This window comes from Littorina saxatilis, linkage group LG16 (assembly GCF_037325665.1).
Source record: "Littorina saxatilis isolate snail1 linkage group LG16, US_GU_Lsax_2.0, whole genome shotgun sequence".
Lineage (NCBI taxonomy): Eukaryota > Metazoa > Mollusca > Gastropoda > Littorinimorpha > Littorinidae > Littorina > Littorina saxatilis.
The window spans coordinates 21,707,800-21,725,031 of NC_090260.1; the positions used below are offsets into that span (position 1 = coordinate 21,707,800).

Below are 17,232 nucleotides of genomic sequence, written 5' to 3' on the forward strand. Positions count from 1 at the left end.
AGCTTATAAATATAACTGACCAGTGTTTCTGAAAGACAAACATGCGTGCGGCTTACTGCTCAAGCAAGAAATAAACAGTTTAATGGCGTAAAGTTAAGCTACTAAAGAATTGAACAGTTACACATTGACATACTTCCATTTGAAACTTCGAGGCCTTCATCGTGGATTGACGCTTGACCAAAGCTAATTGAAGCCCAACAGAGCAAAGCGACGGAGGGCTTCAATTAGGCTTTGGGAGGGCGTCAATCCACAATAAAGACCGAGAAGTTTCAAATGGAAGCATGTCAATATATTATTGTAAATCAATCTGATGACAATCTCTTTCCTGCTTTCATGCGGTTGTGAAACAGACACAATTGGTTCTGTTCACACACTACTTTCAGTCCACCTACCCGCAAGGGTCAAGTCCCAAGAAATATGTCTCCGTATTCTTATCTCATTTTCCTGTTCCTTGGTTTTTTTCTGATCATACATTTTCCCTTTTTTGGAAGGACCGGTTTCTGGACAGCTCTTTTCATCACAAAAGCGATCTTTGGAATTGGCTGATGTAGTCCATAAGACTTCATGCATCAACTTACGTCAGGTCTTCGACGTCATCGCTTCACATTACTTATGATCTAGGTATTTTGTAGGCCTTGTACTTGTAACAAGACCATCTTAGCTAACCGAGACTAGTTGATGTTATATCCATGCGCCTCGCCAGCAGGTGATCATTGGCTTTTGTACCTAGTGTTCAACAATTGTAATTCAATCAAGTTGGCGTTTTAATGAAACAGATCCTGCGATTGGTCAGAATTCCCCAACTCATTAAAAATTACCTGTCATTAATTGTCGACAACCACTTGCTAAAAAAGCCATTAACCACCTGCTGGTGAGGCGCATTGATACAACCTCAACTAGTCTCGGTTAGCTTTGAGGGTCATTTTACAAGTAGGAAATATGAAGGCCAACGAGATACCGAGACCCTAGGGTATGCGAAGTGATGATGTCGAATACATGACGTAAGTTGATGCATGAATTCTTCCGGACTACGTCAGTCAATTCCAAAGATCGCTTTTGTGATGAAAAGAATTTGTTTTAGAGTTTGCTGTCCAAAAACCCATCAAAAAAGAAGGGAAAATGTATGTGAAACACTGAAAGAAAACAAAACAGGAGCAGAATGATGGGATAGCAATACATAGACATATTTCTTGGGACTTGACCCGTGCAGGTACATGTAGGTGGACTGAAAGTAGTGTGTGAACAGAACAGAACCAATTCTGTTTGTTTACCATCACATGAAAGCAGGAAAGAGATTGTCGTCAGATTGAATTACAATAACATTAACATGCTTTCATTTGAAACTTCTCGGTCTTCATCGTGGATTGACGCCCGACCAAAGTCTAATTGAAGCCCTTCGTCGCTTCGCTCCGTCAAGCTTCAATTAGCTTTGGTCGGGCGTCAATCCACGATGACGACCTCTAAGTTTCAAATGGAAGCATGACAATGTGTAATTGGTAACTGATAATTTTAATGAGTTGGGGCATTCTGATCGATCACAGAACGTTTCTTTCAAACGTTAATTGATTGAATTACAATATTGCTCAATACCAAAAAGATTGCCTGCACTGATCGGTAAAAAAAGCCATGGACAGCCAATCGGATTGGCAGCTGTACGACTGCCATTTTTTTCTCGCTTACCGACACCCACCGCCAACATAACTGAACGAGAAAGGTACAAGTCAACTGTGTTAAAGTTGGTGGCAGACAATATGATGCAATGAAGCAAACTTGTTTTATTGTTTGCAACCAGGGCAGGGATGTAGCTCAGTCGGTAGCGCGCTGGATTTGTACCCAGTTGGCCACTGTCAGCGTGAGTTCGTCCCCACGTTCGGCGAGAGATTTATTTCTCAGAGTCAACTTTGTGTACAGACTCCCCTCGGTGTCCGAACACCCCCGTGTGTACACGCAAGCACAAGATCAAGTGCGCATGAAAAAGATCCTGTAATCCATGTCAGAGTTCGGTGGGTTATAGAAACATGAAAATACCCAGCATGCTTTCTCCGAAAACGGCGTATGGCTGCCTAAATGGCGGGGTAAAAAACGGTCATACACGTAAAATTCCACTCGTGCAAAAAAACACGTTTACATGGGAGTTTCAGCCCACAAACACAGAAGAAGAAGAAGAAGTTTGCAACCAGAAATCCTGATTCGCTGTACCAAAACCAACCCTGCACTGTCCACCCCAAAAATCTAGCAATTTTTTAGGAGAATAATGCCAGAAGAGTTGTGTGTGTGTATGTTTGTCTGTGCGTACAAATGTGTATGTGCCAGCACATGTGTGTTACTGTTAGTACGGTTACTGTAAGTGTATGTGAACTGTGACAAATGTGAAGTGTTTCTGTGCAGTAAGAGGTTTGCATGTGTGTGACGTATGTCACTGTCAGTTTTTTTGGCAGAGGGGTGTTTGCCGAATGCCACATGTTTGCCAACTAATGCATCAAATATTACAAACTACTACTGTATGTTCTTAGTTTTGTATATAATAATAATAATAATAAAGAAAGAAGTAATATCGGGAATCCAGAAACTTAGGTGGTCCAACACATACTACTCTATATTTTCAAATGCAGTCAAAAGCTACTCATTTCTTACCTTCACCAGGGAGTTGTTGTTTCCCGCTTGCAAAGGCATTAAAAGCACTTTGGCCCCTTTGCCAAGGCAGAGCCTGTAAGTGAAACTGAAAGCAACAAGCGTATATTAAAATTAACAACTATCCCTGTTGCAGACATAGTCAGCCTCCCGTAAACTCCTAGTCCTACACAAGCACAAATCATGATTTAAAGGGTGAGCAGCCATGTGAGTGCCGGTTCCTGAGCATACTCTAGTGACTCTTGTCAATTTACTTTATATCTGATTTCGCTTTCCACTGAAACAACATAATCTGCGTACGTTAACTTTTACCAGTTCGGGGGTTTTAGGGCATATTTTACAGTGCTGTTGGTGCCTACTTGCCGAGTGGCTATCTGGGGTCATATTCTAAATGAAATATAGAAAGTTATACATCAAATGAAAGGAAAATGAATAAGCTTTTCATATTTGCAAAGAGAATTGTGCTATCTTTAAAGGTAAAAAAGGTTATGGGGGTGACATGATTTTTGTTGAAATTTGTTCGCCCATTTTTTTGAACATGTGACAAACACAAAGAAGAAATTTTTGTGTGTGTTCAGTTTATTTTAGATATGCTGCTAACTAGTCTGTTTTGGCATTCATTTTACATAACATAGCAAAGTTTTATTGAGTTTTGCTGATAAACAAAAAAGTTATTGTCACCTGAATACCCCCACCCAAATTTCAAAGTTAGACGTTTCATGACATACGCATGCCTAAGGCCCCCCCCCTTCCCAAAAAAAAAGTCTGTTTACGGTATCTCGACCGACCCTATTTTTTCGCGCGACCCTAGACTTTTTTTTGGCATTTGGGGAAAAAAAAGAAAAAAAAAGTCTGGTTTTTTTGCAAAATAACTTAAACATGGTTTTTGGAAAGGGGCCCAAGGACTGTTATGCCGGGGTGGAAGTAGAGATAAGCGCCTACTTCCCAAGAAATGCTCCATATGGCTTCGTGTCAACACCTCTGACAGTCAAATCGAACTCCTGGCCTTCACGTGGCGGGCCCTGTCTTCGACTAACAGGAGAAGGGATGCAGGCGGGTCACTGGCGCCTTAAAACCAGGGCTCGTCAACCTTGGATGGTCGCTCATTTAGGAGAAGGACAACTCCGATTTCAAAACCCGCACTGCCTTGTGTGCGCCTTGGGAAAGGCAAAGGCTACGAGAAGGAAAACTTTGACGACAAACCCGGGTAGAGTGGACTCGACAGCCCAGCAAGGCAGCTACTCTTGGGGAGGAGGCAACCCTGAATTTGCGCCAAACAGCTTATAACACATTCCATGGAATTGTTCCAAAGTCATGCGCCCACACACACAGACGACAAATTTAGTCAGTTGGAGTTGTCTCCCGTACTCCTGTAGCATGCACTGATCTAAAAATAATCCACTATTTTTAGATCAGTGCGCTGCACCGAGACGGTTATACCCAAACGGCGCATACCGCAAACGGTTCGGGAATTCCCGACAAAAGAAAAGATCCGCACGCGGCTCTGGCAACTTCAGTGTCAGCTGAACACGAGAGCGTTCGGTCTTTTAGAAGATTTGTATCTTGAAATGAAAATTAACGAATATCGCGCTGTCCGAAGGAATGGAGTACATATCGGACAATGACCACGCTCAGGCTAAAACGATAGGACATCTGACCGACATGCGGCAATGTGAATCGGACATTTGGGGATTTTCATCGGTATATGTCTGATGTCCGACGCCTAACGACATCCCTGAGTAGCCTACTTTTTTTTAAAAAATCTGGCTCTATAGTGATGCTATATATTATATAATTAAAGCAATACCCTTGTGAAAACAAATCATTTTGTTTAAACCACGCTTAAGTCTGTTCAGTTTTTAATTTTTCTTTTAATTAAGCTTATCATTTTCATTTTGAAGCAACCGCGACGAACTCGATATTCTTCTTCCGGTAGCGTCGAATGGAGCTTGATAGGTTGGGAGCTTAAACCTGTGGTACTATGTAGGCTGTAGTCCCAGGATATATAAGTTGAGCTTTGAACCTGGTAGCCTGGACCCGTATGCTCAGCTTATAGCTCCATACTAAAGCTCAATAAGGTGCTCTCTCTCTCTCTCTCACCGGTGCGTTCACATGTGCATGTAGAAAAAGCCTCCACCCTGATCAAACCCCACGCTGTAAGGATTCAAACCCCAGACCTTCAACCGAAAGCACATTGTGACAAACAAAAACAGACGGACAGATGGAATCACATTTTAAGCAGATGACACAGCAGATGGAAAAACTGACGGAGTACCTGGTCACGCAGACACGCCTTAGTCTGAAGCTGCCGACTTTCTTCTGTTCCCTCCTTGACAACTGTGACAGACGCGCAATCTGAAGCGGCCATCGCTTCGTCAACCTGCTCTCTGTCGCTTGTTTGCATCTGGTCAGTTGGGTCACAATGGCCTCCATCAGAGTGCATCTGCCCACGTTCTCCTTCCCCCGCCTCCACAAGGAAGGCCGACACAGCTTCTGCAGTGTGCGTCTCTTTATCAAACTGGTCTGTGTCGCTTGTTTCCATCTGGTCCGTTAGGTCAAGAAAACACGCCTCAGCTTGCATCTGCTGAGGTTCTTCCGCCGCCTCCACAATGAAGGCAGACACAGCTTCTGTAGTGTGCGTCTCTTTGTCAAACTTGTTTGTGTGGTTGCCTTGCTGACGTAGAAAAGGTTCAGTCTCCATTTCCTCCTCCCTCACCTCAATAGTCACCTCTTTATCGGAGGTCTGCTCCTCTTCTGACAAACAGGTGTCGGCTTCAGGTAATAATGGACACAAACTGGTCTGATATACTGGGATAGAGTCAACAGTTCTTGTAACAACGCCTGCACCGATCTGACTTGTTCCTGGGGTAGAGTCAACAGTTCTTGTAACACCGTCTGCACTGATCTGATTTCTCCCTGGGGTAGAGTCAACAGTTCTTGTAACACTGCCTGCACTGATCTGACTTTTTCCTGGGGTAGAGTCAACAGTTCTTGTAACACCGCCTGCACTGATCTGACTTCTTCCTGGGGTAGAGTCAACAGTTCTTGTAACACCGCCTGCACTGATCTGACTTCTTCCTAGGGTAGAGTCAACAGTTCTTGTAACACCGCCCGTACGGATCTGACTTCTTCCTGGGGTAGAATCAACAGTTCTTGTAACACCGCCTGCACTGATCTGGCATCTTCCTGGGGTAGAGTCAACAGTTCTTGTAACACCGTCTGCACTGATCAGAATTCTTCCTGGGGTAGAGTCAACAGTTCTTGTAACACCGCCTGCACTGATCTGACTTCTTCCTGGGGTAGAGTCAACAGTTCTTGTAACACTGCCTGCCCTGATCTGGCGTCTTCCTGGGGTAGAGTCAACAGTTCTTGTAACACCGCCTGCACTGATCTGGCGTCTTCCTGGGGTAGAGTCAACAGTTCTTGTAACACCGCCTGCACTGATCTGGCGTCTTCCTGGGGTAGAGTCAACAGTTCTTGTAACACCGCCTGCATGAGTGATCTGATTTCTTCCGGATGTAGAGCCAACTGTGTTTGTAACACCGCCTTCAGTGATCTGATTCTTTCTTGTGGTAGAGTCGCACATTTTCCTTCCTCTGCTGTCAATGATTAGAGATCTTCGTGCGAGACAGTCACATGTCGGCTGTGGAGGTCGGGCCGCAGGGGAATCAAGGTTGTGGGTCTGAAACAAAGGAGTGACAGTTGAACCTTGGCATTTTACTCAATAAAACCAATTACTAAAATCTCATCTTCTTAAGACACTTTTTGCCAGATATACATGTATGTATTTTTAGCCCCCCCCCCCCCCCCCCCCAAAATGTTGGTTTAGGGTAACGTGACCAAAAATATAGGGTCGGTAGGTCAGCCTTTTACATTTAGTCAAGTTGAGAGAAATTCAAGTTTTACGCCCTCACCGCAAAACCATTAGGGGCATGTTCCCGGGTTTTAACCCGACTTTTGATGAGATACACAAGTGTATGCGTGTTTAGGTGGTATCAGCCATCTGCACTTATGGCAGAATGACCGAGGTCTTTTACGTGCCACTGTGGTGACACGGGGATGGGAGATGGATACCGTCTCTGGGTCTGCACATAAGGTTGACCTGTGTCTGTCCCGGCCCGGATTCGAACCAGCGACCTTTCGATCACAAGTCCAGTGCTCGACCACCTGAGCTACCCCGGCCCCTTTAGTCAAGTTTTGAATAAATGTTACTTTTATAGACGGTGAATCGAGACGAGGGTGGTGTGGGTGTGTGTGTGTGTGTGTGTGTGTGTGTGTGTGTGTGTGTGTGTGTGTGTGTGTGTGTGTGTGTGCACCTTATTGTCGCGTTATGTTAACGCTCACTGTCAGATTAAACTGGTCAGTTTATGACACTATCACTGTCGTCATGTATACTCGATCAAAACCCAGTACTCTCACTCACAGTAGCTCAGTATAGAGATCCCTTAATGCTGAGCGTTAACCTTCACAGCGAATATACATTAATTGAACCAATCAGAACGGAGAGATCTGACTAATTACTGCGCGACCACGTTCGACTCAAACTGACAAAAGCATCTGCATGTGGCCTACATTTTTTGTTGTTCTAGCATTTCTACAATATTTTAGTATGTTTTATTGCATTTTAAGCCTAGAAAAAGAAGGGAGTTATGGTGCATTTTTGAAACAAGCGAGTGAAAGTGATAACCACAGCATTTCGTGCTTTTCACTTTCGTGGCTCACTCGCTTCGAAACTTGCATCATAACTCCCTTATTTTATCATTTTTGTGGCTCAAAAGTTAGTATAACGTGAGAAAATACTGTGAAGATACTAAAACAACAACAGCATTACATGCACATACTTTAGTTTTAGGTCGGGACTGGTCGCTCTGTAATTAGTCAGAGCGGAAGTGTTTATGACTTTTCGTTGTGGATTTTGCGATTACAGAGATAAGTTGCAAATAATATTGACCATGAGTCGTCGCGGTAATTATCAACATTGATTGGGTCTTTGATAGTGAATGCTTACAATCGTTGTCCTCGGAAACACAAATCCAAAGCCGCGATGGTTCAGCACATCAAACAATCAGCCTGATTGGCTTTTACTTTGACAATCCACGTTTCACCTGAAAGCTCAAACCCATTCACCACCTCGAGTTATTGCATGGGGAACATAAGATTTATTTCCCAGGTGTTTGTGAATGAAAACTCGTGAAAATGATGACAATCAATTTTGTAAATATGAAATTCTGTTCTATGTAGTCTTCAGAAACGGTACATTCTCCTGTCTTTGTTTACGCTTCGTCATGCTTTTTACATTTAGTCAAGTTTTGACTAAATGTTTTAACATAGAGGGGGAATCGAGACGAGGGTCGTGGTGTATGTGTGTGTGTGTTTGTGTGTGTGCGTGTGCGTGTGTGTGTGTGTGTGTGGAGCGATTCAGAGTAAACTACTAGACCGATCTTTATGAAATTTTACATGAGTTCCTGGGTATGATATCCCCAGACGTTTTTTTCGATAATTGTCTTTGATGATGTCATATCCGGCTTTTTGTAAAAGTTGAGGCGGCACTGTCACACCCTCATTTTTCAATCAAATTGATTGAAATTTTGGCCAATATATAAACATGCACACATACATACAATAAAACTACATGTACCACTAACAAACAATCATGTAATTCATTTGGCTGTTGTTGTTTTTTTTCTCCAACAAAATGTTGGCGCATTCATATTCATAAGAAAGGACACCTTGCTACAAAGGACAGTGGCAAGGCTCCCCAAGAGCGTCCTTTGCTCGCAGGTTTTACTGTATATATATTCGCCCCACGCGACTTTTTTTTTGTTTTTGGGTTTTTTTGCAACTGTCACGTGTGATGTCAAGTTCAAAGGAGGTTACTTCCCTTTGTCTTGGTATGGTTCGCAAAATGTGCCAAAAGTTGTGTTTTGGGGTTTTTAAGTTGTAGGGTTGTCAGGAAAAAATAGGGTTGGTCGGGTTACCCTAAAGCTTCAGTCACAAACGCGATTCAATCGTTGAGATTCAATCTTGAGCCGATCGCACATCACATCGCAGGCCATTGACCCGTCACACGATGAACGATAGACGAACGATTGACGAACGATAACTCCACACGAGCGGGGCGGAAGTGACGTGTCACAGTGAACACGGCAAACGAGCTTTGCGAGAGCAGACGCTAATGTTCGAACATCGCTCTACCTTTCTGAAAAATACCTTTCAGCATTACGCCTTTGCGAGAAATAAAGTTCCAAGACAGTTGCAATTAATGTTTCCCGACCGCTGTACACGCCTAAAAAGTCTCCTTTATATCTGAGTAAACAACTGTTCTTCCAATAAGTTTTGAATCGACGAAGAGACGCCGTCCGCCACTTTTTACGTCACGGTGTGAAGGGCGCAACGATGCGTTCTGATTGGCTCTGCCCCTGCGATTGACCGACGACTGGGTCGCAGGAATAGAACAAGTTCTAAAGCTCAAAGCTACGAGGGAATCGCAAACTTGTAGCTATTTTCCACGACTCAGTCGCCCGTGTGACAGGGTAAATCGCTCGATTGAATCGCGCATGTGACAGCCCCATAAACTTTTTTTTTTTGCCTTACAATTTTTTTTAAAATGTTGTATGCATGATCCACTAAAATGAATGGTTGATTAAGGGCTGAAGTGCGCGAAGCAAAAACTGGGTTCCACCCATATGAGATTTGTTGTGATTCCAACCAATTAGACAACACGTCGGACCAGTTTGACAAAGAGACGCACACTGCAGAAGCTGTGTGTCTGCCTTCATTGTGGAGGCGGCAGAAAAACCTCAAGCGACAGATGCGTGGCACCCAGCTTTGCTTCGTGTGCCTGCCAAAGCCCAGGCAACATGATCAATTTTTCTATGCCTCTACTCACATGCACTAGCTTCTGTCTCCATTCAGTCTCACTGGATACAATTAGGCACGACATCCTTGTAGTTTACAATTGTCTTGAAGAAGTTGAAGCTCAAAGAGGGACAAAAATTGACAAGACAAGAACACATATATGTGACCCTCCACCACGAAATGAGTCGCATGTCACCTCGCGCGGTTCTGCGCTAGGCTTAATATAAGTCCGGGGAGTGTCTCAGGTAACAGTGTGAGGGTCACCTTAGTCACAGGCTTATAACTCAAACAGTTTTCGCTCTTTTCTAAAACGGTTTTCACCACTGGATAGAGCATAAAACACTCTTTAGGAAAATGTAAAAATATGAAAATCACGTAAAGGTGACATGCGACTCATTCCGTGGGGGAGGGTCACATATTTTAACAACCATGTCACAGTCATGTCTTCACCAACAGACATGCAGTGTACTTTCATGGTTGCCACTCTCAAAAAATGAAAAACAAGTCGCGTTTGTGGTGGTGCGCATGCGGGTGGTGGCAATTAGAAGAAGCGAGAGGGAGAGAATACACTAAAAATAAAAGTTCGATGAATACATTGCTGAATGTTCTCTGTCCTCTTTTATTGCATAACACACACGCACACAATCACCAAGCATTTAAAATAAAAGTTAAAAATAGGTCCGTCAGACTAATGCTAATTTTCCCATAAACACTTTCAACACTTAGTCTGATCAAGAAGGGCTAAGACCATACGACTCACATGCTTGACCTTGACCTTTACATGACCTTGACCTTCAGGGTCAAGGTCAAATAACTAAACCTAGCAATGACATCATACACTAAGAACTGCTTTACACATTTTTCCTACCAAAATACATGTGACCTTGACCCAAGGTCAAGGTCATCCAAGGTCATGCAACACAAAGCTGTTAATTCAAGACATAGGAAGTACAATGGTGCTTATTCCCCCCTCTGCTTCTTTACCTCTGTAAACTTGTAGGGGTAGTTATTTTTCGATAATGACCCAGCAACCAAACAAATAACGACCCAGCAACAGCCTGAATCCTCGATAGTGCAATGGGTTGAGAAGCTGTTCTGTTTCGGTACTACTTTTTGCGACTGAAAAGTTCCAAACGCTCTAATGTACGAAGTATACATCTCTGGAGCGAACAATGCAAACATACCGCATTTAAATTAACAACTACAGGCCTGAACACATGAATCTCCATATAAAATCCATGAGTTCGGTTGTTTTCTGAATCTAGATCAGACGTTCATCACAAGCAATTTCCCAAGGCAAGTAACTCATACTTTGTCTTGCGACAAGAGTAGTTCCCCTTCTTTTCACTCAGTTCCTTCGACAACAGACTGCAATCCGACGGTCAGTTTTCAACAATATTTCATTTAATAAACAGATCACACGCAACCAAATGCACACATCTCATCAATTTAAACAACATAAAGGGGTTTCATATACTATTTTCCCCAGAAAACTGAACTTCATACAGTTTTTAACGTTGGAACACGGGCGCAAAAGTTCGTCTGCTAGTCCCATTTGACGAAAAAACATTATCCTTAGCGATACCAAAACATATACAGAACACACAATATCTGCCTTTGCCGCCACAGCAGAATAACAGCATATCTGTGTACTTGATTTTAGCCCAAAATAGGAAAACTGACAAGAAGTGTTAACAGAATGGAATGATTTGCACGGAACTATACAACCGCGCATTAATCGATCGCCTGCGCAGGTTGACTGGTTGAGAGAATAGGATTCGATCAAACTTTCGCAAAAAAACTCCTCTTTTCTTTGAATAACTGAAGAAAGGAGGAATAAAGAGGTTACACACCTCGTCTCAGTGATTATCAAAAATAATGGTCTCAGTTCGCGGTCATGAAAAAGCTCGCTAAAGCTCGCATTTTTCATGATCCGCTAACTTCGACCATTATTTTTGATAATCACTGAGACTCGGCATGTAACCTCTACTTATTGGCTCTTTCTACCATGAGATATGGTCACTTTTAGTGGTTCACTACCTTTTTTTGGTCACATTTCATAAGGGTCAAAGTGACCTTGACCTTGATCATATGTGACCAAATGTGTCTCATGATGAAAGCATAACATGTGCCCCACATAATTTTTAAGTTTGAAACAGTTATCTTCCATAGTTCAGGGTCAAGGTCACTTCAAAATATGTATACAATCCAACTTTAAAGGACCCTTGCGACCTTGACCTTGAAGCAAGGTCAACCAAACTGGTGTCCAAAGATAGGGCTTACATTGCCCGGTATAGCATACATAGCTAAGGTTGCCATTCTCGATAACTTCAGAAAAAAATGCGAAAATGTGAAAAATGGTCGTTTTTAAGACAACAATTACGGCCCCTGTGACCTTGAAGTGAGGTCAAGTTGCCGCACATGTTTTTTGAGATCTTGTAACCATACACCATCAGGTGTTGATAGACTTAATAGTGTCCAAGAAATATCCAACGTTAAAGTTTTCCGGACGGACGCCGGGACGGACGGACGGACGGACGGACGGACGGACGGACGACTCGGGTGAGTACATAGACTCACTTTTGCTTCGCATGTGAGTCAAAAAGGTGGAAACACATACTCCACACTCAAATCAAAAGTGCTTGAGTCAAATCTCTACTACAAAAAAGTTCTGTTGCCACAACACTATAAAGTCACTAGTGTGTGCTCTACCAACACACAAAACGCTCTAGAAAAAAACACGGTAATAAACACGCTAGAGTAATATTAATAAACACGGTAATAAACACGCTATCCCACCAAGAGTCCGCTCGGCTGGGAAAACAAAAAGTAAAAGCAAAGTCAGTAATTACTGAAACAACAATTCACATCCAAGTATCATCTTACACAGTCATCATAACTACAATTACAATTATTCAAGTTCCAGTATTAAAATACATCATGCATGTTTGGTTTTCTCAATCTTATCAGTGGCCTTCTCTTCTGTTGTTAATTACACATCAAATTATTGTGCCAATTCCAAAGAAGGTGTACCAGTAACAAAAGGTCTATTCTCACCTGGTCTACATCATCTCTGTACACGAAACAAAACTCCCTGGTTCACAACAGCATTCCCTACTGGCTGGCCAATAAAATCCAGGAAATACAGCCATCACACACTCCATCACTGGATCAGTCTAGTTGGTACACACCAACACACACGGATTCCACAAACAGTGGCACATTCCCAGAAAAGGATTATTTCACAGATGCACAATCCAATCCATAATTCACAGCTTATGCACAGGCACAAATCCAAACACTGTTTCACTTCCAAATGCACAAAAATCAACACTGCATACAAATTCCGGCAAGCTTGACATGCTTTTCTCTGCCAGTCCAGGTCACAAGTGAGCGCTTGTTTCCAACGTTGGGCGAGTTCATTTCAACTTTTACTCATTTTAGTAGGGAAAAAGGGAAGGGGGGAGAAGGCCCTATTATGACGCTGCTTGATTATGCGTCACCAACCCAAACATTCTTTTATCAATACGATCTAAACTAATTTTAACTTATTAAGAACAAAACTGAACATTCCCTATTCAGGAATATTCAAACAAATGCATAATCTGTGTGTTTCATCCAAATCTAACACGCAGAAGTAACCAATATACACAAGCTGACACCCCTGCCTTTGAATGACGAAAATCCTGAAACCTACATGTATCATACCTATGATGACAGCCTACGACGCAATACAGGCGCTAGAAGTAATAATTCGGATGAGACGAAAAACTGAGGTCCCTTCGTGTACACTACATTGGGGTGTGCACGTTAAAGATCCCACGATTGACAAAAGGGTCTTTCCTGGCAAAATTGTATAGGCATAGATAAAATGTCCACCAAAATACCCGTGTGACTTGGAATAATAGGCCGTGAAAAGTAGGATATGCGCCGAAATGGCTGCGATCTGCTGGCCGATGTGAATGCGTGATGTATTGTGTAAAAAAATTCCATCTCACACGGCATAAATAAATCCCTGCGCCTTGAATATGTGCGCAATATAAATTGCATAAAAAATTTTTTTTTTTAAAAATCGCTGAGCTTAGAACTGTACCCACGGAATACGCTCGATATAAGCCTCATATTGATTGATTGATTGAGTCACACAATGTCAATGCAGATTTCTCTCACTCACATTTACAAGGCAAAATTACTACATTAAGTCAAGCTGTTGAACTCACGCCATTTTTGGCTCACGTAAGTGTAGCCTATGCGATGCTAACTTTTGCCTGTCTGTGCGTGCGTGTGTGTGTGTGTGTGTGTGATAGAAACTTTAACATTTCCGAGTCTATGGATAAAGCTCGCATAAGAAGATTACGTCTCGGTCAAAAGTGTTTGACGTGTGTGATAGAAACTTTAACATTTGAAGACGTCACATTATGACGTAAGAGGGTTAGACGTCACGCGAAGGAATTACTGAAAGTCTCGGTCATTGTTATTGTGAGCGGGCCGAGACTAGTTGGCAGATCTAGTGTCTCGCTTTCTTGCACAGTTTCACCTATGCTTACTGTGTGTGTGTGTGTGTGTATGTGTGACGGAGTGATTGAGTTTGTGTTACTGTTTGTCGATTTCTTACGTGAGCCTTGAAGGCTTCGCCTCTTGTTTATCAAGACAATACAGCTTCGTCAATCCCCGCGAGAAGGAAATCGCTCACTTTTCACGTGCAAAACAAAGTGAAATTGACAAGCCAGAATGGCGCAGTAGCGCATTGCGCTTAGCAGGAAAGCGCTTTTCTCTATTCTTTTTAACTTTCTCAGCTTGTTTTGAATACAACATATTATATCTATGTTTTTGGAATCTGGAAATGATAAAGAATATGAAATCATTTTTGGATCGATTTCTCACATTATAATCGTAGTACTAATTAACCTATTTTTGTTAATTGTGATCACATTTTAAGAGTAAACATATATATGTATATCTCTTTAGATTCAGAATTTGATGAAAAATACGATGCAATTAATTTTACATTTGTTTGCGAAAAATCGATTTTAAAAATGAATGACAACTTAACTCATTCAGGGCGCGTCTAAGGCCTAAAAAAATATAGGTGTGGTTACGGTAACCCGACCTACCCTATTTTTAGGGGTCGATCCTATAACTTTTTATTACATTTGTAAAAAAAAATAAAATAAAAAAAAAACGAGTGCAGAAAACGCAATGAAAGCGCCCGAGTCGCACACTTATTTCCCTGTCAAGTAGGTTTAATTTGTACACATTACTCATTAGAGAAAAAAATAAAAAATAAAAAAAAGTGATTGCCTACCTTCCTACCCTATTTTTTTAGGCTAAGTTACCGTAACCACACCTATTATTTTATTTTGGCCTAAATAATAAATTGTCCCCGGTGTTCTCGCACGGCCCATGATTTTGAGCCATTTAAAAAAAAATCAAAATCAAAAACACAAGATAATCTTAAATTACATACCTTTACATTTTTGCAAAGTTTGAAACTTGCTCTTTAAAGGCTGCCATATTCGTAGCGTTCATTAATTAATTCATATTGTTTACATGTGCCAATAATGTTATAAAACTGTACCTAAGGGGATATAATAACGATTGGCTGTAGCTTTCGAACACAGAACAAATTATTTCAGTATTGCAAAGTGGTGTTGATAGTGTCGAATGTAAACAGAACAGTCTCAAACGCCATCTTTGGTTTACAAAACTTCGTGACGTCAACGGTCTAAAAATAGCCCAAGTCCTGGAGAACTGTTGCTAAACAATGCAATAAAGAATTAATTATTTCTCGTAATTGGTAAGGACTTCAAACCTAAACCTTTGCAGGAAGCTTAATTTATACATCCCCGAAACGATGGGAAAAGCCCTGGAAGTAATTAAACTAAATAGGACTATGTCAGCCTTTAAGAAAATACATGAAACATTTGAAAGTACATACCTTTTGTTGTCTTCATATCCAGACAAAATACCCACTTTGAGTTTGAAGCACAAAAAAAACCCAAACAATTTGTGTTCTAGTATGAAACACCAGTAACTCACTGTTGCAGTATTGTTTCTGAAAATATCAAGCTGGTTTGCACTGTTTCAAATGTCAAGAGTGTTTGCTGGTGAACCAGACACAAAAAGTACTGTTATTTAGACTTGATCTGATGAGTGTCAAACATGAGAACTTGATATTAAAATTAAATCCTGAAGTCTTAGTGGCGCAAGCTGTAGAAGACTGTTCATGCACACACACTAGCACATTGTCTTCAGTCTCCCTGCATTATCCATCCACAGTGTACAGTTTACAGACAATTCAAATATGGTACTTATCCATGGTGTGCCACACCTTGAAACAAGGTGTGATACACAAGTTCACCTGGCACTGTTCACAACGATATTTGGTGCGGGGCGAGCGGTTTTTCAGTTCATCACGTGATGCGCCCCGATGCTTCATCCTGTCATAGCATACCTTGCAGGTTCTCTGAAGTTTTGCATTGGAGCCTGGCTTTGAAGGAGATTCTTCTGGAAAATGTGATCCAGACCGCAGACGATCCATGACGTTTGGAGGTGGGACAGCTGCTCCAAGACGAGGTCTCTTAGGAAGTGGAACAGCGGCCACTTCATCCTCTGCTGGGTCAATTGTAGGCTGCGCAGCCAGGGAGACACACACACTCTTCACAAAGTCCTCTAAGCACATTTCCTTCTGTTGGTGCTCCTTCTTGTGTTTGTTGCACAGGATGTGTCCTTGGATCATTACCAGGGTCATCAGATGAAAGGCAAGCTTTTTCCACCATTTTACTGTCTTGCGGTGGAGGGGGATGTACGAGATCATCTGGTCGGACTTATTCACCCCAGCCATGTTGTGTATGTATTCAACAACACACACAGGCTTGTCTTTCTGATTTTGGGGTCTGGCTCTGGAACCAACTCGTTTCATCTGCGGCAGATGCTTTGTTGTCAGCATGTGCACATCACGCTGGTCTTTCCAGTGGATGTACAAAAGCTGATTTCTTCGGAGGTAGTCCATCTCCCCCTGCTTCATCTGCTGCTGGGCCAGATCACGTGGCAAACCAATGCGGTTTGCCCTCACAGTTCCAACAAGAGCAGTGTTTTCTGCTACCAGTTCATCAGCCAACTCAGGGTTACAGAAGTAGTCGTCTACAAACAAAGTGTGCCCCTTGTTGGCAAAAGGTATCAGCAGGCGCAAGCACACTTCCTTGGGTCTGTTGGACACTCCAGGTTCATGGCACATCACTTCCATGTTGCAAACATATCCTGAGACAGATTCACATAGTTCATACAGTTTTATCCCCCGTTTTGTAGGTTTGTCCTTCATGTAGCAGCGGAATGCAGAACGCCCACGCCAGGGGCACATCGCCTCGTCAATGCAGATTTCTTCTTCTGGCTTGTACAATTGCTGAAATTTCTGCAAAAAACAACAACAAAATCACAAAGAGAAGTAAATCAAACAAAGAGTAACAACACGTACATTGCAAAACAAAAAAAAAGAAAAAAAAAAGCTTCCCTTCTCATCAGTAAGATTTCATAAAAACCTTCCCATCCTACTCTTCAACCCCCTGTATCCCCCCCTCCCCCCCCCCCCCCCCCCCGACATGCCCCTCAGCCATGAACCTTCTGCAGGGGTGGGGACTCTCTTGTGATGAAAAAAAGAGGAAATCCCTTTTTTTCTAGTTTTTTTTTTTTTTTTAAATGGCACATTAAAATCTGTGCAATCTGGTGCATTCTAAAAGTAAAATT

General features: G+C 42.2%; 2 protein-coding genes across 4 annotated transcripts in view; both read right to left on the minus strand.

Moving 5' to 3' along the window:
- Positions 1-17,232, minus strand: part of LOC138951462 (uncharacterized) — a 54,544-nt gene that overhangs the window by 20,372 nt on the left and 16,940 nt on the right. For all 3 annotated transcript variants that reach the window (XM_070323057.1, XM_070323056.1, XM_070323058.1), the window contains exons 3-4: positions 4,907-6,313; positions 2,635-2,719 (exon numbers count right to left, since the gene is read on the minus strand). In XM_070323057.1, coding sequence (XP_070179158.1) covers positions 2,635-2,719; positions 4,907-6,313 — 1,492 coding nt within the window. The remainder of the gene's footprint in view (positions 1-2,634; positions 2,720-4,906; positions 6,314-17,232) is intronic.
- LOC138951503 (piggyBac transposable element-derived protein 4-like) lies at positions 15,516-17,047 on the minus strand. The gene has a single exon (XM_070323110.1). The coding sequence runs from the start codon at positions 16,847-16,849 to the stop codon at positions 15,788-15,790; it is 1,062 nt and encodes a 353-aa protein (XP_070179211.1). The 5' UTR covers positions 16,850-17,047; the 3' UTR covers positions 15,516-15,787.